This window comes from Cydia pomonella, chromosome 26 (genome assembly GCF_033807575.1).
Source record: "Cydia pomonella isolate Wapato2018A chromosome 26, ilCydPomo1, whole genome shotgun sequence".
In the NCBI taxonomy this organism is placed as follows: domain Eukaryota; kingdom Metazoa; phylum Arthropoda; class Insecta; order Lepidoptera; family Tortricidae; genus Cydia; species Cydia pomonella.
Window position 1 is genome coordinate 6,697,094 of NC_084728.1, and position 24,869 is coordinate 6,721,962.

General features: G+C 43.7%; 1 protein-coding gene across 1 annotated transcript; it reads right to left on the bottom strand.

Moving 5' to 3' along the window:
* Positions 1 to 1,523: 1,523 nt before the first annotated feature.
* LOC133532208 (actin-like protein 6A) lies at positions 1,524 to 23,232 on the bottom strand. The gene is made up of 9 exons (XM_061870775.1): positions 22,819 to 23,232; positions 21,084 to 21,235; positions 19,644 to 19,870; positions 18,986 to 19,103; positions 17,953 to 18,084; positions 14,021 to 14,171; positions 10,711 to 10,824; positions 5,284 to 5,370; positions 1,524 to 3,122 (listed from the first exon to the last, which is right to left on the bottom strand). The coding sequence occupies exons 1-9, from the start codon at positions 23,018 to 23,020 to the stop codon at positions 3,019 to 3,021; spliced, it is 1,287 nt and encodes a 428-aa protein (XP_061726759.1). The 5' UTR covers positions 23,021 to 23,232; the 3' UTR covers positions 1,524 to 3,018.
* Between the last annotated feature and the right edge of the window lie 1,637 nt (positions 23,233 to 24,869).

The window sequence follows — 24,869 nt, forward strand, 5'->3', positions numbered from 1 at the left end:
AGCCCACAAGATGGCAGAACCTACTATGCACAAGAAAACACGTGACGTGTAAATGTACATGTTTATGGTTCCGATTCGGGCCAAAAGATGGCAGACCCTCCAACGCGCACGGTCCCTATTGCACTCGCATAATTATATTTCTATCCCGCCCATGATACCATTTGTCATTGTCACTGTGCGAGCGTGACAGCAATAGAAGTCAGACCAAGATAAGTTGGCAGCGATTTTGATGGCCCAGACGGTGCAAGTGTCGAGTAAACGTCATAATTTCATTGAAATTTGACGTTTAAAATAACCCGTGCACCGTCTGGGCTATCAAAATCGCTACAAACTTGGTTTGACCAAAGAGAATTTGAAACAGGTGGATTGTCAATGAAAACTTTGAAGCCGCGTACCTAACTGCCATCTTTCGACACATGATTAAAACTTTTTAGGACGCCATTTGACTTAGCCCTTATAGGGACCGTGCGCGTTGGAGGGTCTGCCATCTTGTGGCCTCAATCGGAATCATAAACATGTACATTTACACGTCACGTGTTTTCTTGTGCATAGTAGGTTCTGCCATCTTGTGGGCTACATCGGAACAATAAACATCACATTTACGCGTCGCGCCAAAAATCTGACGGCTCCTGTGCTGCCTCCTACAGTTCATGCACGCCCCCTAAGTGTTAAATATCAAAAAGTGGCGCCATCTTGCTGGGCATAACCGAAAGGTTATGTCGCCATCGCTGGAAACGATGCTATACCTTTGACCTTTGATGTATTAGATGGCGCCACTTTTTATAAATTTAACTCATATCAGTGAAAAAATAAGGATCAACGTCAAATGGCGTTCTAAGTTTTAATCATGTGTCGAAAGATGGCAGTAAATATAGTTGGCTACAAAGTTTTCTTTGACAATCCACCTCTATTTCAAATTCTCTTTGGTTTGACTCTAATAATGCGAAAATATGAGTGCAAAGATGTCAACAGGGGGGGTCAATGTACGAAAATCTGTAGGGGCCGTGTGCGATGGAGGGTCTGCCATCTTGTGGCCTGAATCGGAAACTACGTTGACACTTCACGACAAAGCAAGCGGTGCCTTCTATAGGGACCGTGCGCTTTGGAGGGTCTGCCATCTTGTGGCCTGAATCAGAACCATAAACATGTACACGTCACGTGTTTTCTTGTGCATAGTAAGTGCTGCCATCTTGTGGGCTACATCGGAACAATAAACATCACATTTACGCCTCGCGCAAAAATCTGACGGCTCCTGTGCTGCCTCCTACAGTTCATGCACGCTCCCTATAGTTCATGTACGTTTTATTGTGCATTGTAGGTTCTGCCATCTTGTGGGCTAAATTGGAAGCTTAAACTTGACATTAATGCTTCGCGCCAATAAACAGGGGGCTCCTGTGCTGCGCCCTATAGTTTATGCACGCTTCTTATTATATGGAACGCGAGTCTTCAGCACTTGGCATGGAAACCTAGCGTGGTCGGTCTCCGTTAGATTATTTAAGGTTTTGTATCGTAATGAAAACGAGTAAGGAATTGATTAAAAACTTTATTTCAGGCATAAAACACATTCATTCAATATAGTTATTTACGTACAAGTGCGAAAAATAGAAAATTCGTAACGAGTGGCGATAAATTAAGAAACGACCGAAGGGAGTGTTTTAAATCGACACGAGTTGCGAATTACCTATTCGCACGTGTATCGTACAACGTTTTTCAGTACATATTGCCCTTTAAATGTTCGACACAGTAACGTATGCTAATTATCGCACTAGTGCGGTGAAAAAGTAGCACCATATGTACCGTAAAAATATTTTACAACGAACATTTAAAGGGCCATATGTACTGAAAAACGTACGATACACGTGCGAATAGGTAATTCGCAACTCGTGTCGATTTAAAACACTCCCTTCGGTCGTGTTTTAATTTATCGCCACTCGTTTCCAATTTCCTATTTTTCGCACTTGTATCGTAATGTACTATTTTGAATGTTAGTTTGTAAAGATGTTTTAACTCGACGGTACACATGTCTAATAATTTTATGTACATAATATTCAGCGAACTCATTACACCTCATAAACTTCAAGACAGCTATTCCATTTATTCTACAAATTCACATACATAAGTAGTCTCAATCGGGTCTAGTATTTCTGTTCAGACGAGACAATGAAATCGACAATTTGATCAGAAATGAAATTGGCGTCAAGTCTCATTAAGCGTCCACAATACACAATTTAATCACCAATTTTAGATTTATAGTGACATTCGCGCGCTCATAATTTAAAAAATGGTCATTCTTGCTTCCGCACCTCCTGATCGGACACAGTCTTACAATGTAAAAAGTTGGATTGGCGAGCCATAATTAAGTGGGCGCCGATCCCACTTTCTTACGGCTCGCCGATTTAATTTTTGCGTCCACACGTCTTTATCAAATTGTCAATTTATCAGATTGTGCGCAAAATTGGGGTTGGCATTGTCAAAGATAGTTAGATGGCGCTAGCAGAAGTTATCTGTCACTAGTTTTGTTCTTAAGGGCTAGAAGCCTTTAAGAACAAAACTAGCTCCTCCTCATATAAAGAATTTGATAGAATTGACAGATAAATCCCATGGTAGCGCCACCTGGAAAATACTTCAACCTATGGAATGTGGAGGTAAGGAAAGAAATCTCCATATACCAAAAAGTGTCATCAAAAAACCTTAAATAGGTGGCGCTACAATACCTAGAGTACTTGAACAAAAAAATCTAATCATAGACAGCGCACTTCACTTCCTTCTATAACGCCTAGGTTCTTAGCTACTCTAGCGCTGCTATGGAGAGATTTGGAACTATTATTTATAGCTCACAGCTGGACAGTTTTGCAACAGTTCTACCATAAGAGATTTCTTTCCTTTTAATCCACACTCCATAACTTCAACCAGCCAACCCCATTGTCCCGTCTGGACACCGCATTACTTAATTTAATCAAATACTTAATAATCAGCGAGCTCTACCCTAACCTACATGGAGCGACTGTAGATCAGTTCCTAGGGGCACTTCCTCTCGAGCTGCCCCTTGCCGCCCTCGTCGTATTCTTGTGATGATATCCACATCTGTTGGAACGAGCCGATGGATGCTAGGATGGACCCGCCTGTGACAATAAAAATGTGTATACGATTTTGTAAAACTCGTTTTTAGGGTTCCGTACCAAAAAGGTACAAAAGAAACCCTTAGGTGCGACTCTGTCCGTTCGTCCGTCTGTCACAACGCTAAATACCTCGAGAACCACTATTGATTTTAAATTTGGAATAGGTATGAACAACACTAACCCAGACACATTGAAAGTATTATTTTGTTATTTTATTTTTATTAACAATGGAAATTAGTTAGACTACTTGCCGATAGATGGCGCTGTAGACAATTATAATAAGTATAGGTACTTCTGTTCAAAAGTCTTTCGCCATTATATTTACACGAGACAATTCAAAGTTTGTACGGAACCCTCGGTGCGCGAGTAAAACGAACTCGCACTTGACCGGTTTTTTTTTGATGCGTGTTTTGTTAATTTGATAATTGGAAATATATTTTAGAGTATTTTTTAGCCCAGGAAGGAAGTTATTAAGAGTGTTTTTTAGCGTGGACATGTGATTCAAATTGAATCGAATCAAACATATATTCAGTAAATAGGCCACAGAGGCAATTATACAAGTAAATTTTTTACAAACAATAAAATAACAAAATACAATTACAAATATGGAATCAATGAAATAATATATACTTTATTAGAGATGTTTACAGTCTCTAAATGCTGAATTACATAAAAAAAAAAACTATGATAAAAAAAAAACAACAAATAATAAAATTCTTTAGAGATGTATGTCTCTAAGTGCCAGAGATAAAATATAATAAAAAAAATCATAAAATTATCCTTAGAGATGTAAAGGGTCTCCAAGTCTTGAATTCTTATATAAATAATTAAAAGACAAGAAATTAAGTCTTTTTGGTACGGATGGCTAAAGAATGGAATGCGCTCCCGCCATCTGTATTCCCTGATAAATACGACCTCGGTCTCTTTAAAGCAACAGTGAATAGGCTACTACTGAACCGGTGAGCTCCATCTTAGGCCCTGTCTTCACTTTCCATCAGGTGTGACTAAGGCCAATCGCCCATCAGTTTTTAATAAAAAAAAAAAAAATATTTCATTACATGTATAAGTAATAAAAGTAGTCGTATAGCTGTGGTAGCCGAGTGGATAAGACGTCAGAGGGGGAGATGCGGGGAAGTGGGCCGGGAGGTAATGGCCAACTTGTAGCGAACGGGTAGTAGAGCGCCAGGCTCGGACCTGGTTTTAAAAATACCAGTAAATACCGGTTTATTTTCGCTTTACTCCGAACTCTCATAAGAAAGCAAACGTTTTAAGAACTTTGTTGCAACCTAAATAAACCGGTTTATTCGACGAGCGACGAGACGGTCACCCAGCCTCGTGGTGTGCCGCGTAAGAAACCGGTTTTTATTGTTCTAAACCGGTTAATCTGACAAGAACTTAATAGAAATGTTCTCCTAAAAATCTGTTTAAAAATAAGGGTTTTACGTACGAAATCGAAATTAGAAGGTTTTGCGCCAAGTACATAGATAGAATACTCTTTATTGGCACACCTCAGTAAAAGATACAGACATATGGTATGATAGAGGCAGACAACAGGCGGTCTTATCGCTAAAGAGCGATCTCTTCCAGACAACCTTTGGGTAGCGGAAACAAAAACAATTAATCAAAAAGAGTAGGTGTTGCAAATAAAAACGTTGTGAAGCCTACTTTCATATACACAATTTAGGTCAATAAACATACACGTAGAAGAAAATAAAACAGACATACATAAACATACATAATAAATATATCAGACACAAACCAAAATATACCAACATATAACAGCAACATATCAACCACAGAGTAAAAAATAACTATGTATTTCAAACACTAAGGGAGAGATAGGTGATGTTCTTTAAGTAGTAAATAACGGTAGTAGTACATAACGGTTTGTAAATTGAACCGGTTTCCGAGGCTCGGTAGTAGTACATAACGGTTTGTAAATTGAACCGGTTTCCGAGGCTCGGTAGTAGTACATAACGGTTTGTAAATTGAACCGGTTTCCGAGGCTCGGTAGTAGTACATAACGGTTTGTAAATTGAACCGGTTTCCGAGGCTCGGTAGTAGTACATAACGGTTTGTAAATTGAACCGGTTTCCGAGGCTCGGTAGTAGTACATAACGGTTTGTAAATTGAACCGGTTTCCGAGGCTCGGTAGTGGGCTTACCGATCCAGGCGGCGAAGCGGCGCTCGGCGGGCGACGGCGCGGCGTGCGACTTGAGGCGGTGCGCGGACGGCGCGCGCGCCGCCAGCTCTGCCGGACGGATTGTATATTGGGGACGGTACAGAATATTCATGTATGTATAGTCGTTCGTTTTGTAGGGCCCCCGACGGCTTATCCTTTGTCTATTTTTTAACTAATTAGAACACAATATATATATATTTTCGTTTCCGTTTAAATGCATTCATTATTGAAAAATGAAATTTAAACTATAATTTATCATAACGAAATATTGCATGATGTAATCAAGATTTGGAATAATAAAGGCTTTTTTAATTTTATTTTATTGATTTATTTAACTAATATCGAGCGTGCCACTTACCTGCAAAAAAAGGGCCGGGTAACTTTAAGCGGTTATTTAATTAGAACTCCTATGGTAACTGAAATAAGATTCAAAATGAACAAATGGAAAAATAATTTGTGATTTCTTGTGTGGTCCCTAATACGGTTACTGAGTGCCAGCGAGTCGAACGCTAACCGAACCAGCCTAAAATGTGTCCTCGATATGCGCAACAAAGGCGCGTTATCGGAGATCACACCTACACTGTTTTTTGAGCGTTGGACTAGCCCGCGCTCAGGTGCCAATTAGAATTATACGACCCTTTCTTTTGCAGGTAGTGGCACGCGCGGTTTTAGTTAACAATAGACAAATGATAAGCCGTTGCGGCGCAGCTACAAAGCTAACAACTATATATATGTATTTCTATATTTGCTAGAATAATGGTTAACACAGATGTTACATCAAAATATTAGTCCAGCACAATTGGGTACTTGACACATGCTGAATATTATAACAAAATTTAGTTAAATGGATAGAAAATGAGCCATCCATTATAAAAAAGTGGAATTTAAAAAATTATATTGAGATGATAAAAAAAAATTGTCTTTCAAAAACAGAAAAGAAAATCGTACCATTCGATTCCTTACATTTTATTGAAGAATAGGTTACCCTTGGCGAGGCGCTCGAGCCAGCCGGGCGTGTTGGCGCCGCCGCCGCACGCTGACAATATGAGTACAGTATAGGTTACCCTTGGCGAGGCGCTCGAGCCAGCCGGGCGTGTTGGCGCCGCCGCCGCACGCTGACAATATGAGTACAGTATAGGTTACCCTTGGCGAGGCGCTCGAGCCAGCCGGGCGTGTTGGCGCCGCCGCCGCACGCTGACAATATGAGTACAGTATAGGTTACCCTTGGCGAGGCGCTCGAGCCAGCCGGGCGTGTTGGCGCCGCCGCCGCACGCTGACAATATGAGTACAGTATAGGTTACCCTTGGCGAGGCGCTCGAGCCAGCCGGGCGTGTTGGCGCCGCCGCCGCACGCTGACAATATGAGTACAGTATAGGTTACCCTTGGCGAGGCGCTCGAGCCAGCCGGGCGTGTTGGCGCCGCCGCCGCACGCTGACAATATGAGTACAGTATAGGTTACCCTTGGCGAGGCGCTCGAGCCAGCCGGGCGTGTTGGCGCCGCCGCCGCACGCTGACAATATGAGTACAGTATAGGTTACCCTTGGCGAGGCGCTCGAGCCAGCCGGGCGTGTTGGCGCCGCCGCCGCACGCTGACAATATGAGTACAGTATAGGTTACCCTTGGCGAGGCGCTCGAGCCAGCCGGGCGTGTTGGCGCCGCCGCCGCACGCTGACAATATGAGTACAGTATAGGTTACCCTTGGCGAGGCGCTCGAGCCAGCCGGGCGTGTTGGCGCCGCCGCCGCACGCTGACAATATGAGTACAGTATAGGTTACCCTTGGCGAGGCGCTCGAGCCAGCCGGGCGTGTTGGCGCCGCCGCCGCACGCTGACAATATGAGTACAGTATAGGTTACCCTTGGCGAGGCGCTCGAGCCAGCCGGGCGTGTTGGCGCCGCCGCCGCACGCTGACAATATGAGTACAGTATAGGTTACCCTTGGCGAGGCGCTCGAGCCAGCCGGGCGTGTTGGCGCCGCCGCCGCACGCTGACAATATGAGTACAGTATAGGTTACCCTTGGCGAGGCGCTCGAGCCAGCCGGGCGTGTTGGCGCCGCCGCCGCACGCTGACAATATGAGTACAGTATAGGTTACCCTTGGCGAGGCGCTCGAGCCAGCCGGGCGTGTTGGCGCCGCCGCCGCACGCTGACAATATGAGTACAGTATAGGTTACCCTTGGCGAGGCGCTCGAGCCAGCCGGGCGTGTTGGCGCCGCCGCCGCACGCTGACAATATGAGTACAGTATAGGTTACCCTTGGCGAGGCGCTCGAGCCAGCCGGGCGTGTTGGCGCCGCCGCCGCACGCTGACAATATGAGTACAGTATAGGTTACCCTTGGCGAGGCGCTCGAGCCAGCCGGGCGTGTTGGCGCCGCCGCCGCACGCTGACAATATGAGTACAGTATAGGTTACCCTTGGCGAGGCGCTCGAGCCAGCCGGGCGTGTTGGCGCCGCCGCCGCACGCTGACAATATGAGTACAGTATAGGTTACCCTTGGCGAGGCGCTCGAGCCAGCCGGGCGTGTTGGCGCCGCCGCCGCACGCTGACAATATGAGTACAGTATAGGTTACCCTTGGCGAGGCGCTCGAGCCAGCCGGGCGTGTTGGCGCCGCCGCCGCACGCTGACAATATGAGTACAGTATAGGTTACCCTTGGCGAGGCGCTCGAGCCAGCCGGGCGTGTTGGCGCCGCCGCCGCACGCTGACAATATGAGTACAGTATAGGTTACCCTTGGCGAGGCGCTCGAGCCAGCCGGGCGTGTTGGCGCCGCCGCCGCACGCTGACAATATGAGTACAGTATAGGTTACCCTTGGCGAGGCGCTCGAGCCAGCCGGGCGTGTTGGCGCCGCCGCCGCACGCTGACAATATGAGTACAGTATAGGTTACCCTTGGCGAGGCGCTCGAGCCAGCCGGGCGTGTTGGCGCCGCCGCCGCACGCTGACAATATGAGTACAGTATAGGTTACCCTTGGCGAGGCGCTCGAGCCAGCCGGGCGTGTTGGCGCCGCCGCCGCACGCTGACAATATGAGTACAGTATAGGTTACCCTTGGCGAGGCGCTCGAGCCAGCCGGGCGTGTTGGCGCCGCCGCCGCACGCTGACAATATGAGTACAGTATAGGTTACCCTTGGCGAGGCGCTCGAGCCAGCCGGGCGTGTTGGCGCCGCCGCCGCACGCTGACAATATGAGTACAGTATAGGTTACCCTTGGCGAGGCGCTCGAGCCAGCCGGGCGTGTTGGCGCCGCCGCCGCACGCTGACAATATGAGTACAGTATAGGTTACCCTTGGCGAGGCGCTCGAGCCAGCCGGGCGTGTTGGCGCCGCCGCCGCACGCTGACAATATGAGTACAGTATAGGTTACCCTTGGCGAGGCGCTCGAGCCAGCCGGGCGTGTTGGCGCCGCCGCCGCACGCTGACAATATGAGTACAGTATAGGTTACCCTTGGCGAGGCGCTCGAGCCAGCCGGGCGTGTTGGCGCCGCCGCCGCACGCTGACAATATGAGTACAGTATAGGTTACCCTTGGCGAGGCGCTCGAGCCAGCCGGGCGTGTTGGCGCCGCCGCCGCACGCTGACAATATGAGTACAGTATAGGTTACCCTTGGCGAGGCGCTCGAGCCAGCCGGGCGTGTTGGCGCCGCCGCCGCACGCTGACAATATGAGTACAGTATAGGTTACCCTTGGCGAGGCGCTCGAGCCAGCCGGGCGTGTTGGCGCCGCCGCCGCACGCTGACAATATGAGTACAGTATAGGTTACCCTTGGCGAGGCGCTCGAGCCAGCCGGGCGTGTTGGCGCCGCCGCCGCACGCTGACAATATGAGTACAGTATAGGTTACCCTTGGCGAGGCGCTCGAGCCAGCCGGGCGTGTTGGCGCCGCCGCCGCACGCTGACAATATGAGTACAGTATAGGTTACCCTTGGCGAGGCGCTCGAGCCAGCCGGGCGTGTTGGCGCCGCCGCCGCACGCTGACAATATGAGTACAGTATAGGTTACCCTTGGCGAGGCGCTCGAGCCAGCCGGGCGTGTTGGCGCCGCCGCCGCACGCTGACAATATGAGTACAGTATAGGTTACCCTTGGCGAGGCGCTCGAGCCAGCCGGGCGTGTTGGCGCCGCCGCCGCACGCTGACAATATGAGTACAGTATAGGTTACCCTTGGCGAGGCGCTCGAGCCAGCCGGGCGTGTTGGCGCCGCCGCCGCACGCTGACAATATGAGTACAGTATAGGTTACCCTTGGCGAGGCGCTCGAGCCAGCCGGGCGTGTTGGCGCCGCCGCCGCACGCTGACAATATGAGTACAGTATAGGTTACCCTTGGCGAGGCGCTCGAGCCAGCCGGGCGTGTTGGCGCCGCCGCCGCACGCTGACAATATGAGTACAGTATAGGTTACCCTTGGCGAGGCGCTCGAGCCAGCCGGGCGTGTTGGCGCCGCCGCCGCACGCTGACAATATGAGTACAGTATAGGTTACCCTTGGCGAGGCGCTCGAGCCAGCCGGGCGTGTTGGCGCCGCCGCCGCACGCTGACAATATGAGTACAGTATAGGTTACCCTTGGCGAGGCGCTCGAGCCAGCCGGGCGTGTTGGCGCCGCCGCCGCACGCTGACAATATGAGTACAGTATAGGTTACCCTTGGCGAGGCGCTCGAGCCAGCCGGGCGTGTTGGCGCCGCCGCCGCACGCTGACAATATGAGTACAGTATAGGTTACCCTTGGCGAGGCGCTCGAGCCAGCCGGGCGTGTTGGCGCCGCCGCCGCACGCTGACAATATGAGTACAGTATAGGTTACCCTTGGCGAGGCGCTCGAGCCAGCCGGGCGTGTTGGCGCCGCCGCCGCACGCTGACAATATGAGTACAGTATAGGTTACCCTTGGCGAGGCGCTCGAGCCAGCCGGGCGTGTTGGCGCCGCCGCCGCACGCTGACAATATGAGTACAGTATAGGTTACCCTTGGCGAGGCGCTCGAGCCAGCCGGGCGTGTTGGCGCCGCCGCCGCACGCTGACAATATGAGTACAGTATAGGTTACCCTTGGCGAGGCGCTCGAGCCAGCCGGGCGTGTTGGCGCCGCCGCCGCACGCTGACAATATGAGTACAGTATAGGTTACCCTTGGCGAGGCGCTCGAGCCAGCCGGGCGTGTTGGCGCCGCCGCCGCACGCTGACAATATGAGTACAGTATAGGTTACCCTTGGCGAGGCGCTCGAGCCAGCCGGGCGTGTTGGCGCCGCCGCCGCACGCTGACAATATGAGTACAGTATAGGTTACCCTTGGCGAGGCGCTCGAGCCAGCCGGGCGTGTTGGCGCCGCCGCCGCACGCTGACAATATGAGTACAGTATAGGTTACCCTTGGCGAGGCGCTCGAGCCAGCCGGGCGTGTTGGCGCCGCCGCCGCACGCTGACAATATGAGTACAGTATAGGTTACCCTTGGCGAGGCGCTCGAGCCAGCCGGGCGTGTTGGCGCCGCCGCCGCACGCCACCACGGCGCCCCACAGCGCCGGCCGCGCGTCCGCGTCGCACGCCGCCGCCGCCGCGCACGCTGACAACATACAATACCATAAACACATATACACCACACTGGACTACCGCTTCTACATATAAACATAGCCCTCATTTATGAAAAATATTTTTTCACCTCAGCAGCTCGAACAAGCCTAAGTACGACTTTCTTCACTCCAGGGAGTAAGACAAAGTAGCTTTTTAATTTAGTGAAGGCCATGAATACAGGAATACAAACTTTACTTGATGTTATTTTTTTTAACCTTTTAGTTATTCTCACTACTGAGAGTTTTTTTTATTTCATTCATTCATTTTCCCGCCCGTACCCTCCATTCTTTGCTACTTCTTGAATGTGGTACTTGTGGTTGTCGAATAAAAACTTTTGTGTTAAAAACAGTGTGTCTTTCAAGTTAAAATGGATGAAAACGAAAATTTAGTGTCTACGCCGGAAGAAATATGTGACGTTATCTATGAAAAGGGACCTTATTGTCGATGGCGCTTCCGCCGTTATAAACGATGCTCCGATACAAATACAACGCTGCGCGACGCAGTGCGGTGTAAGCGCCATCGACAATAAGGTCCCTTTTCATAGATAATGTCACATATCATTTCATTTATTCATTGATGATTGATGAAGTCATGTACATTTCAATTAAGATGTTATATATATGAACAAGTCAGAACATGACACCCCGTAGGGGCATACAATATTACTTAAAGCTAATAACAGTACCTACATAATTAACTAACAAAATAATTACAAGAACGAGAAACTTATACTATAGGTCAGTTATTACATGTCATATAATATCTTTTTTTATAGGCTATAAATTAATATCATTTAAAAAATCTTTAACAGAGTAGTAACATTTGTCAATCAGTGATGGCCTAAGAACTAAAAATTTGCTGTCTTCAAAATCGTGATAGATGACATGAAAAATATTTGTTAAATTTACAATTTTATTTCAAATTACATAAATGCTTGGTCGTAAAAAAAGTATTGTATGCAACGGTTGTTTAACTGAGTCAAAAAATACTCGTGGCGTCTTTATTAACAATTTTCGGCTTCGCCTCATTCATTGAAAATTATTAAATAACTAATTTTAAAAATTAGTTTATATTACTTACCGAGCAAAATAATTTAAGGCGAAGGGTAGGGCAAGCTCTTTCCATACAAACTTTGTGCGCGTTTTTCTTCGTTTGTGTTTGCGCTACAGTTATTATTTTTGGTAAATATGCTTATTTTCCTGTTAGCTTGGGCTTGATGTATTATTATTTATTTTTAACTTTTGTAGTTTTGTATTTTTATTTTTTTTTAATAAAGAAAATTTTCTACATCAAGTTCTGCGTATATCCAATATATACAAGCAAAAAATGAAATTAAATAAAACTTGCACAAGGTTTGTATGGAGAATGCCTTGCCCTACCCTGCGCCTTAAGTAATCGTTCATGATTTATAATTGTTACATATTTGCTGTGACCTCTTTTTCAAAAGTGTTTTTAAATAAAAAGACACGTCAAGATCACTTACCTTCTTTGTAATGCTAAAAAAACTAACTACATATAAGTATACGACATTATACCGTATTATCTGTTCGAACAGAGACTCCGCCATCTTGAACCTCTCGACGCCGAAGTCCTGATGGTAGCCGCTAGGCAACTCGCAGTGCAAGCCCAGGATTGTACCCGCTACCCTCTCGTACCTAAATGTGGCGCCCCCAGACTCTGCTCGAACAGACACTCCGCCATCTTGAACCTCTCGACGCCGAAGTCCTGATGGTAGCCGCTAGGCAACTCGCAGTGCAAGCCCAGGATTGTACCCGCTACCCTCTCGTACCTAAATGTGGCGCCCCAAGACTCTGCTCGAACAGACACTCCGCCATCTTGAACCTCTCGACGCCGAAGTGCTGATGGTAGCCGCTAGGCAACTCGCAGTGCAAGCCCAGGATTGTACCCGACACCCTCTCGTACCTAAATGTGGCGCCCCAAGACTCTGCTCGAACAGACACTCCGCCATCTTGAACCTCTCGACACCGACACAGTGTAAAAAGTAACAGTGGGCCGACGCCTTTGATGTTTGCGTAAATGCCGACACCGCTCAAGGTCACCTTACCTACCTAGGGTTGTCACAGACTTACACAACTGCCCAAAAGAGGATGGAAATGTTTTTAGGTTTCATGTATGTGTACTAATTTTACAAATAGCGTCCATTTTGGAAATAAAGATGGCGGACATCACTTTTTTGAAAAAGTCGTCATGGGTGTTGTTTTATGGGTTTTTGGGGGTGTAGATTTCAAAAATGGCATCTATTTTGAAAATAAAGATGGGGGACGCCACTTTTTGAAATGGGTGTCGATGTGTGTAGCAGTGATGTCAACCATTTTTAATTCTAAAACGGACTCTATTTTTGAAATCTGCAGCCCCAAGAACCCCCAAAATGAACGTCATTTTCGTAATCGGAACCCCGAGGACCCTCGGAGATGACACCCATATCGATTTTTAAGAAAAATTTAGTCCGCCATCTTGGATTTCAAAATGGATGTCATTTTCGTCATCGGAATCCCGAGGAACCTTGGAGATGACACCCATATCGATTTTTAAGAAAAAATAATGTCCTCCATCTTGGATTGCAAGATGGACGTCATTTTCGTAATCGGAACACCGAAGAATCTCGGAGATGACACCCATACCGATTTTTAAGAAAAATTAATGTCCGCCATCTTGGATTCCAAGATGGATGTCATTTTTGTAATCGGCACTTTCTAAAAGTCCCCGAAGACATTCTAAAATAATGAAAACATCAAATACTACATGATACATAATACAAACAGAAGCAAGAAACTATTTCTTGCTTTTTAAAGTCTTAATACTCGTAATTTCTTAAAATAAGTTATAAAACATGTCCGCCATTTTGAATTTAATAATGATATCATATGATATATTTTTGTTTACACTGAAACAAACAATTAGCACATGTCGTATGCAATATTTTAACTGTGCACAAATTTATTAATAATTACAAGACACGTGTCAGCCCTCAAAATCATATCCCTGAATACGAACAATGGCGTGTATGAAACTCAGGGACCGCCCTCCCGCCCGCCGCCCCTCGCACCCCGCACGGTTGCCCTGTCCTCGTCGACCGACTGTATTATTTCTTAGACTGTGACACCGAAGTCCTGATGGTAGCCGCTAGGGAACTCGCAGTGCAAGCCCAGGATTGTACCCTCTCGTACCTAAATGTGGCGCCCCCAGACTCTGCTCGAACAGACACTCCGCCATCTTGAACCTCTCGACGCCGAAGTCCTGGTGGTAGCCGCCGGGGAACTCGTAGTGCACGCCCGGAATTGTACTCGCTACCCTCTCGTCGTATGCTGATTCTGACACCTGTTAGGCAACAATTATATAAATTATAGCCAGGCACCAGCCAAACACAACTTGTCAGACAGTAAGAACGAGGGAATTTATACTCATCCCTTTCTTTTGGGCGCAAGTACTAGCATAAGACAAAGACAGTATGATTCTCTCTACGTTTGAAATGAGACAGTCCTGGCAGTAGGGACCCACTAGAGCTACGGAAGGTGGAGATAAGGAACAAAATCTCCATGTACCAAAAAGTGTCATCAAAAAACTTTAAATAGGTGCACTACAATACCTAGAGTACTTGAACAAAAAAATCAAATCATAGACAGCGCAATTCACTCCGTCAATAACGCCTAGGTTCTTAGCTACTCTAGCGCTACTCTGGAGAGATTTGGAACTATTATTTATAGCTGACAGCTGGACACTTTTGCAACTGTTCTACCATAAGAGATGCCACTCCTCTTAATTCCACACTCCATAACTAGAGCGTTCGTGTATTCTAGTCTCCGTTCAGCTCAGCATTGCTCCACCACTGACACATCACGAAAAGAGACAGCATGATTTGTCCCTGAATCGCTGTCAAACTTCGGTTTTGTACGAAGTGTCATTTTTGTATTGTAGTATCATTATTTATTCTGTGGTCCTGGGCCAAACTATAAATTCTAAAGTTTGCATAGTTCAAAAACAACGGAGCGGAGATATTCACAAGGCTCCCAATAAAACCTCCGTCTCTGTCAGAGGATAATAATTGTTTAAGTCTTAGTAGGTACCAGTTTAGTGTCATTTTCAACTAAATCAAAGATGTATATGTAGATTTCATCTAAATCGGTTCAGCAGTTATTGATTCCCCATACAAACCTACACCTTCCTTTACACACCCGGGATGGATAATTTTTGAGATTAAAATTATCCTATGTTCTTCCCCGAGACTGAAACCATATCTATCTATACCGAATTTAAACCAATTAGTTTCAGCAGTTAAAACGTGAACAGGAATAAAAAAATCTTTATATTTTATATGTTTTTAAATCATAACGGTGTCATGATACGATTCGCGACGTGTCAGTGATCAAGTGCGATAACCCGCGCGTGTGTGCTATTAAGGTAATGTTAGGGAATAGGTCGATGCTAATATTGAGCGTGTACATGCCTACGGATTGCTCGGAGAATCTGCCGGAGTTCACGGATTGTCTCGGTGCGGTAAGTGCTATCGTAAACAATAATAACATTGAGTCGGTTTTCATACTCGGAGACTTTAATGCTCACCCCGGTCAACCGTTCTTTAGTGAAATGATAGACTTTTCGCGTGATCACGCGTGGACGTGTGTTGATGTGGAAATGTTGGGTGTGCATTCCGGCTTATACACTTTTATAAGTGAGGCTCACGGATCGCGGAGGTGGCTGGACCATTGTCTCGTTACGGATTCTGCCATTGACTCGGTGGTGAATGTCTACGTTAAGTTGGACGTGTTTTGGTCCGATCATTTTCCGCTTGTGTTGGAATGTAACCTTAACATACTTAGGGAAAAGGTCGCGATTAGTAACACGATTATCAGTAACACTGTGAAATGGGGCGAAAGGAAACCAGATCAGATTTCAGCTTATGAACTATATTGTAATGAGAGTTTACGGCTAATCAATTTCCCTGAAGCCCTTATCTCTTGCGGGGATCACAGGTGTAATGATTATAGTCATAGACATATTTTAGATACTTTGTATAAAGACATTATCACAGCGCTTTGTAGTGCTGCTACCTGTACTAATTCGTGTACCGCTAGACGTAGTCGAAGAAAAAAGGTGATGGGGTGGAACAAGCACGTCGGCGACGCTCATAGAAAGGCTAAAGAAGACTTTCAGGTTTGGTTGTGCTGTGGCCAGCCTAACAGTGGAGTAATTTATAATAACATGATCACGAGTAAAAGAATTTTTAAGTCTCGTCTTAGGTGGTGTCAGAGCAACCAAGACCAAATAAAAATGGATATGCTAGCTACACATCACTCCAAAAATAATTTTAGGTCATTCTGGAAGTGTACAAATAAGCTGAATACTAAGCCAAGCCTTCCTGTGAGCGTCGAGGGCTTGTCTGGGGCTAAAGACGTTGCGAATATGTTTAGAGACCATTTTTATGTTAAGTCCCCTCTGGGTCCGTCGACTGTGGTTTTCAATTCTGCGCCAAGTGACGTGGAACCGGTAACGCGGTTCACGGCAAAAGAGGTTGCTCTAGCCATAAAAAATATGTCGAAAGGCAAATCCCCCGGCCATGACGGTCTCAGTGTGGAGCATTTACAGCACGCGGGCCCCCATTTGCCGAGGTTATTAGCTGTTTTACTCATTATGTTTGGCCCATGCTTATATGCCTAAGGACATGTTAAAAACAATAGTTGTACCAATTATTAAAAATAAGACTGGCGATGCGTCTAGCAAGACTAACTACAGGCCGATTTCGTTGGCCACTATTGTGGCAAAAGTATTCGATAGTTTGCTTAATGCGCAATTAGCGAAATATATAGAACTCCACGATAACCAGTTTGGCTTTCGCCCGCATTTATCTACGGAATCCGCTATTTTGAGCCTTAAGCATACTATTAAATACTATACCAACAGAAATACAACAGTTTACGCGTGTTTTTTAGATTTATCTAAAGCATTCGATCTCGTTTCTTATGATCTGTTATGGAATAAACTTAAAAGAAGTAATGTCCCTGTAGATACTATAAATATCTTGTACTATTGGTATAAGCATCAAGAAAACAATGTGAGGTGGGCAAACTGCTTATCGGACGCATACAGGTTGGAGTGCGGGGTGAGACAAGGGGGGCTATCCTCACCTTTGCTCTTTAACTTGTATGTAAATGAACTAATCGTTGCGCTTAGCAAGCATCATGTTGGATGCCACATAGATGATGTATGTGTAAATAATTTATCGTACGCAGACGACATGGTGTTGTTGAGCGCATCGGTTTGTGGCCTCAGAACACTTTTGCAGACATGTGAGGAATATGCATCCGAGCATGGTCTAATTTATAACACTGCTAAGAGCGAAATCATGGTGTTTAAGGCGGGGCCCAGAGACCCACAACATGTTCCCTCTCTTGCCCTTAATGGAGTACCTCTTAGCAGAGTTCAACAGTTCAAGTACCTCGGACATGTGTTAACCGAGGACCTAAAAGATAACGCAGATATGGAGCGGGAGCGTAGGTCGTTGGCGGCACGAGCGAACATGATCGCCCACAGATTTGCACGTTGTTCAACTATAGTAAAAATAACCCTTTTTAAGGCGTACTGTACTTCCTTCTACACTAGCAATCTGTGGGCTCATTTCACTCAAAAGTCGTTTAACTCCCTACGCGTCCAATATAATAACGCGTTCAGGGTGATGTTGCGGCTGCCGCGCCACTGTAGTGCATCGAGCATGTTCGCGGAAGCGCGCACCGATTGCTTCTACGCCACTCTGCGCAAGCGGTGCGCGGCGATGCTCAGCAGAGTGCGCGCCAGCCGCAACAACGTCCTAACAATGATCGCAGACCGGCTGGACTGCCCCTATTTGAATCACTGTATAAGTGTTCACGTAGGTACAGGTGCCAGTAATTGATAGGTACTGACGGATTGACGGATGTATTTTAATATTTAATTTATAAAAACTTTAATTTAATTTTTATTGTAATGTCTATTTTAATCCTATGTTAATTTAATTTGTATTGTGTGGACCATTGTTGTCTATAAATAAATAAATTGATTGATTGATTGATATCATAAATTTATTATGCAGGTCTTCTCCACATAGGATTAACCTTAAGTACAGTACCTGTGCGATGCAGTGACAGAAGTCTTCATATTGCCGTTTGAGCATGTACTGCTGCCAGGAGTGTGTGAGGCCGGCTGGTAGGGTCTTTAAGGTATATCTGGCCCGCTCGCGTTCTCTGATCACTTCTTTACTCTGTAAATAATTAATGACGTTAGATTCGTCGTCTGAAAAAATAATACAGCAACGTAATTTTAGTGTTAAGGGCCCATTACCAGTCCATCTGCAGTTTTTTTTTTTTTTAATACTACGTCGGTGGCAAACAAGCATACGGCCTGTCTGATGGTAAGCAGTATCCGTAGCCTATGTACGCCTGCAACTCCAGAGGAGTTACATGCGCGTTGCCGACCCTAACCCCCTCCCACCCTCGTTGAGCTCTGGCAACCTTACTCACCGGCAGAAACACAACACTATGAGTAGGGTCTAGTGTTATTTGGCTGCTGTTTTCTGTAAGGTGGAGGTACTTCCCCAGTTGGGCTCTGCTCTAGATCTGGAATGACATCCGCTGTTTCTGTCCTAACGTTTACACACAAGTAAGTATTGCCTACCGGCCATGGTCTGCAGCTGCGTCTGCGACTACTACTAACGGACCTTACGGGCACTAAGAATAGTGCTAGTTCAGTGGTGTCACTCACGAATTCAAGCCAATCGTGCAGTCTAATGTAAGTTGCGACCAATCCCGCGCGTGATGCGAACTCATCAACCAATCAACAGCGAGCTCAACGAGGGGGGTGGGGTTAGGGTCGGCAACGCGCATGACTCCTCTGGAGTTGCAGGTGTACATAGGCTACGGAGACTGCTTACCATCAGGCAGGCCGTATGCTTGTTTGCCACCGACGTAGTATAAAAAAAAAACAATCGCGTTGTGGCGTTAGACTGCACGATTGGCTCCAATTCGTGCACGTGACACCGCTGTACTGGCCCCATTCTTATTGTCTGTAAGACCCCTCCTTAGATATATGTCAATGCTAGTCAGGCGAGGCGAGTTTTTACCCCAAAACCACGGCCTGCAAGTTGTGTATATAATATGTAATACCTGTATGCTGTATACTGGCAGCATCTGTATGTGCATACTGCTGAGTAGATGCTTCGCTTGAGCCGCGAGGTGGTCGCCGCCGATCGGTGAGCGGACAGCTGCGTTTACAAGCGCGTATCTATAACAATACATACATGTACTTATGCATGAACTACTTTATAAGGAAAGTGTAGGTATATCAAATCATACGTTTCATGTCAACTAAATCATAACTTGTAAAAAAAAACAAGTCTTGCAACTCAGTTCTTCACCCGTATAAAGTGGTGAGATTAATGTAATAGCAAACTGCGGGTGCTCCAAGTCAGTTCATTTATTCAGTTTCACTTAAGGGACCTTCTGTCTTAAGTTATTACGTAATTATCTAACCTAACAACATCTCATAGTGACCATGATAAGACCCAAATAAGTCTGATTTGTGAAAAAGTTAGGATTTTTTCGATAGCGAATGTATTAGAATTGTAAGGGAGAATTCCAAGGGCTGGTTGGCTGGTTAACGGCACCACTTTTCAGCTTGGCAACATCAGGTTTCGAGGAGCCTAGGAACTCCACTACAACGATCTGAACTAAAACTGCCGTCTAATTATGTATACAACATAGTTCTACAGATCCTGGTTTAACTTCAAAGTAGTAACACACATAACAGGTGTATGTAACTCACCCATCAATAACCGGTACAGCGGAAGTCTGGCTAGCCCCAGCATCTACCACCAGCGCCGTGGACTTCCCATTAGCGAACGCGCAGAGCACAGCATTCTTTACTAAGAAGAAAGCTGGTGCCTGGTACTTCTCGAAGAGTAGTTCTGCCAGCTTCTCCCGGGCTGGTCGGGTGGTCCACACTGCTTCCGTGAACAGTGCTGGGTGGTGTTCGGATGGGGAGCGAATAACCTGAATTAATAAAAAAGACTGTTAGTAATATTGCCCAAAACTGTTCTAATAGCACAATCTATTTTTAAGGGGCTCCCCGCGGTTTTCATTGATTTTTTACAAGTTTTGAGCCGTTACTATTACATTTGCACTACAGGTAAAACTATAAGACAAACGGCTATCGGTCCTTAAATCTCCATTCTTGTCTGCCGGATTTTGAAAAAAAATGAATCCTATTTTTTAATGATTTTTTTATACAATGTGTAAAGAAATATTTTTTTCATAACTCGATTGCTGTGAAGGATCTCACATACCTACTGGTCAGATATTTAAATTTTAAACTGATAAACATAAAAGTTATGACCAGAGGAAAAAGTTTAGTGGCCTAAAATGACTTCAAAATGTTAAAATTGTTCAACTTTGATGCTAAATATATCGAAGACAATGAACTTGGAAGTAAATATGGGTCTTTAAGATTTCTAATATCGGCAATTTCTATTGCTGCTAGTTACTTTTCCCAAAAGTTTGCCGATCCATGCAATATTAACTTTAAGGGAAAATATTTAGGGTTGAAATTAATAACAGACAAAGTTTTCATTAGAGATGCAAAGAACAGTGGCTTGGCAGAATAACGAATATCCGGCGGAGCCATCGGCCGAATAGCCGAATATTCGGATAGAAGTTTTACCTAAAATTAAGTATATTCGAACGCGCGCATGCGTGCGCTGTGCAAGTTGCAACTTGTTTCTTGCTGTAGGCAGTCTGATAGAAATTGCGCTTATTCTGCACTGCGTGCGTATTGAATCATTGACATGGCGGACTGGTGGTGCGTTAGATTCGTCGTATATCATTTTTTTATTTTTTTTCTCATGTTTCTGTACTATCTATGAATAAAATGGTAGCCAGAAAGATTATACTGATCTTAATAATTAATTACTTGTAGTATGTTTTTTTTACCCCTCGTTTACCGTTATCTACGTGTTATCGTACTATTCGTTATCGGGCCGAAAACTATGCTACTATTTGGTATTCGGCTGAATAGTGAAATTATGGCCGAATAGGCCGCATACCGAATAGTGGCCGAATATTCGTTGCATGTCTAGTTTTCATACACATAAAGCTAAACTGAAAACATAGTTAACAGCGCCACCTATGAGGTATGTATTGTTTGGAGTTTACACTCTTGATTAATTCACTATCTGGTTAACAGGCAAAGGAACAAATTCAGGCTTACCTTAGCATAGCAATAGTCCAGCATCTTCTCAAACAGATCCCAGTTGTCGACCTGTCCGTCCTTCATGTATGTCTGCACCTCCATGCCCGGTCGGGGCACATGGAGTTCAGTGACGTCAATATAGTGGCGGAGCTCACCGCCCGCTTTGGTTCCTATAATGATTTTTTTTTTTACGAAATTGGAAATTAAAGTTAATGTGGGGAAAACTTCCCACGTCCATAATTCATTATTAATTTTTTGCAACGATGGAACAGTACAGACATACAGAAATAGAATATGGTAATAGTTTTATTTGTAAAGACACTTTCAATTTTTCTTTGTTTGTGCAATAAAGTTTAAATAAATAAATAAATAATAAAAATATATTGACAACCGGATTGGCCTAGTGGGTAGTGACCCTGCCTATGAAGCTGATGGTCCCAGGTTCAAATCCTGGTAAGGGATATTATTCATGTGATGAGCATGAATATTTGTTCCTGAGTCATGGGTGTTTTCTATGTAATTAAGTATTTATAAATATTTATATATTATATATTAGTGCAAAATGAGGAAGAGTGGAGAAGATTGGGGGAGGCCTTTGCCCAAAGGCACACAGAATCGGTTATCGTAGATTAAGAAAAACTATAGATACAGTATATAAATAAATATATTATATATATCATTTTCTAAGTACCCTCAACACAAGGCTTACTGTGCTTACTGTGGGACTTAGTCAATTTGTGTAATAATGTCCTATAATATTTATTTATTTTGCTGTCCTGCCCATGATGCCAGTTGTCAAAGTTACTGTGCAAGCTTGACAGCAACATATTTATAATACCGTGCAATAAAGATAGCAACAGGTGGGTCTATTTACCAAAAACTAACTTTTATAACTTCTAAAGGGGACTTCCAGCACTGATCTTCCGATATTTAATGTGATATGAGGTGTATTAAGTTATGTACCAAAGGTGGATTACCAGGTTTGCTATGGCACAGGGCAAATTTCACCCCATGTGAGCAAGGCAGTCTTAAATTATGCTGGGGCCCTGGGGCACATATAAGAATTTGGAGCCTTTTTGGAAAGTAAAGAAAGCAAATTAAACACTAAAATTTTTGTACTATGATCTACTATTTAATCAAATATACAGTTAGTGCAGACAGTAGCAACCCCCTTCGGTCGTGTACTAATTTGATACAAATTTTGAGTTAATTTCTGATGTGGGCAAGTAGAATTGACATCAGAAATCAACTCAAAATTTGCATCAAATTACTCTGCCACTCTTGTGGGTAAAATGCAAATTTTCTTCCGTTTTTGAAAGATATAAAGGGTCTTTATGGGCTTGTGTAGTGAAATATTTCTTTACAATAAAAGTGCAGAAAATAGGAAATTCGCAATGAGTAGTGATAAACTAAAACAAGACGAAGGGAGTGTTTTAAATTGACATGAGTTGCGAATTACGAATTAGCATGTGTATCATACATACACACACATACATACGTAGTACATATGGCTCTTTAAAGTTTCGACATATGCACTGAAAGTGTACTGTAAATAAAATTGTATTGTTATTCATTAGGCATAATATGACGTTTCCTCAGACTAACCTATTTGTTTATCTCTACTCTTACTCAAATTATCACACACCGAAAACCCCGATGTATGTTTATATTTTTAATGCACTACAAAATAGCACCGCAGTATCATTGTAGCTAGTATATGATGGCTAATCTTTTTGTAACGGAAAATACTTACCGCTCTGTGTAACATTGCCATCGGGTACTTTCTCCTCGCTCTCCGGGATATGAGTAGCCGGTCCTACACCAACCACAGCAGGGATATCGGCTTTCGGAGTATCTTCCTGAGCATAACCTACTCGCAGGCTGTGGTGCCCTGGGTCGAACACTAAAGCACCGATCTCGTCTCCACCGTACAACATGCCGTTGGGGCCACTCATTTTGCACACAGTTTACGTATTTATACTAAAAATAATGAATCAAATCAAAATATTCACGGACTTGAGCGCGTTGTTGTGTTCAATTAATGACAAACGATGCGTAAGTTGATTAGTTTTGGGTGAAATGGAACGTAACAGGCATTTTTCGTCGTGTATTTAATTTTATTTTGTCTTATGTAATATAAGTAAAATGTATAATTTATACTAAATAACTAATTAATAATATCCGGAAAATAATTAATGACTTAAAACTATTACAAAAATAAATTGTTTCCGAATAGTGGCGTCGATTTATGCGTAGAACGTTGCGCAGTTTTTATGGGCACAGATAAGAAATATTTTGGGATAGCGTTTCAGTAGACTTAATTATAACTTAAAAAAAAGGTTTTGTGGGTCTGTAAAAGTTTATAATAAAAACGACTATGAAAAATTAGTTGATTTCAGAAATTACTAGATCAGAGGGCAGTTAAATAACTGAAGTTCGCAAATTGCGGGCATCTTTCTCTTTTACTGCAATTAAGGCCTAATTTTGATATGTATGGCTTGGAGAAGCATTTTCCTCATTAATTAAGGCGGCAAATTTAAACCATGTAAGCGTGAAATGCGATAATTACTTTGTGATTTAATAGTCACCAATGTAATAGATATGATATTTGATAATTGTAAAAAAGTACTGTCAGCATAGAAGGATTGCCTCTAAAAACATATTTATAAGTATTTATAGGCATTTATTTTACGAATGGAAAATGAAAATACTCATTACACCACAATAATTTTTATTTAAACGCAAATATTCATCAGACACGTGTATAATGCTATCGGCTACAAAACACCGAATAACATAGAATCTAACACAATTTCCACTAAACATAATAATAGTACTTAGTACATTCTGTTATAATGCTACGAAGACAAGTACACATAAATTTTATCGGCAGTTATCATATTTACAAAAGTATAAAAGGAAAGAACAACATTTTAACAAACAGAATATGGTGGAATCAATATTTTCATTCAATACAACACGACACAGTCGACAAATATTTAAATTCATACCTACTGTAATATAAATATTGATGAAGTATAGTTATGAGTTTAGTACCAAATTACAAAATAGGAAAAGCCCTTTAAGTAGGTAGGTATAAAAAAGAAAAAGTACTCAAATTAGCAACATAATTAATATCTTATAATATCTCAATTCAAAATAAAAAATATTATATATTTATAAAGATACAGATATATAGAATAGTATGCAATACAATTTATAAGTAGTTTTGGTAGGTAGGTATAACAAAGAAAAAGTACACAAATTATAAGTTTGTCAAAGGGCTATCTCATTTCAAACATAGACAGAGGGAGTCATACTATCTTTGTCTTACACTAGTACTAGCATCCAAAAGAAAAGGATGAGTATAGTTTTTTTTGTTCTTATTTACTGACAAATTGGTTTGACCAACTATAGCAACATAATTAATATCTTATAATATCTCAAGCGAACCTAAAAATAATTCTATATTTATAAAGATAAATAGTATGCAATACAATTGACTCGTTATTGCAAGAAAAAAACATATGGTGAATATAATACAGTAGAAATAGAATAGGAACTGATTATAAAAGGCTGTATAGTATCATAAGTCCCTTTTTCTTACAGCTACAGAGTAGGTATAAAATATGCGTTATAAATTACTGTTACAAAACGTACCTATGATTAAACTACATCATAAGTCTGACTATAAAATTTGACTATAGCATATCTTATCTTCATATCTACCTATCAAAGTCTAGGGCTACATTTTGATACCTCTGTTATTGGGAGATAATTGTTTTTTTTTTTTTACTTTTTTTT

Coding starts and splice junctions, on each gene's coding strand:
- LOC133532208 (XM_061870775.1), bottom strand. CDS start 23,020: ATGAGTGGCCCCAACGGCATGTTGTACGGTGGAGACGAGATCGGTGCT. Junction 19,871..21,083: donor TGGACTATTGCTATGCTAAG/GTAAGCCTGAAT, acceptor TTATTAATTCAG/GTTATTCGCTCCCCATCCGA. Junction 10,825..14,020: donor TCTGGGGGCGCCACATTTAG/GTACGAGAGGGT, acceptor GTATGTTGTCAG/CGTGCGCGGCGGCGGCGGCG.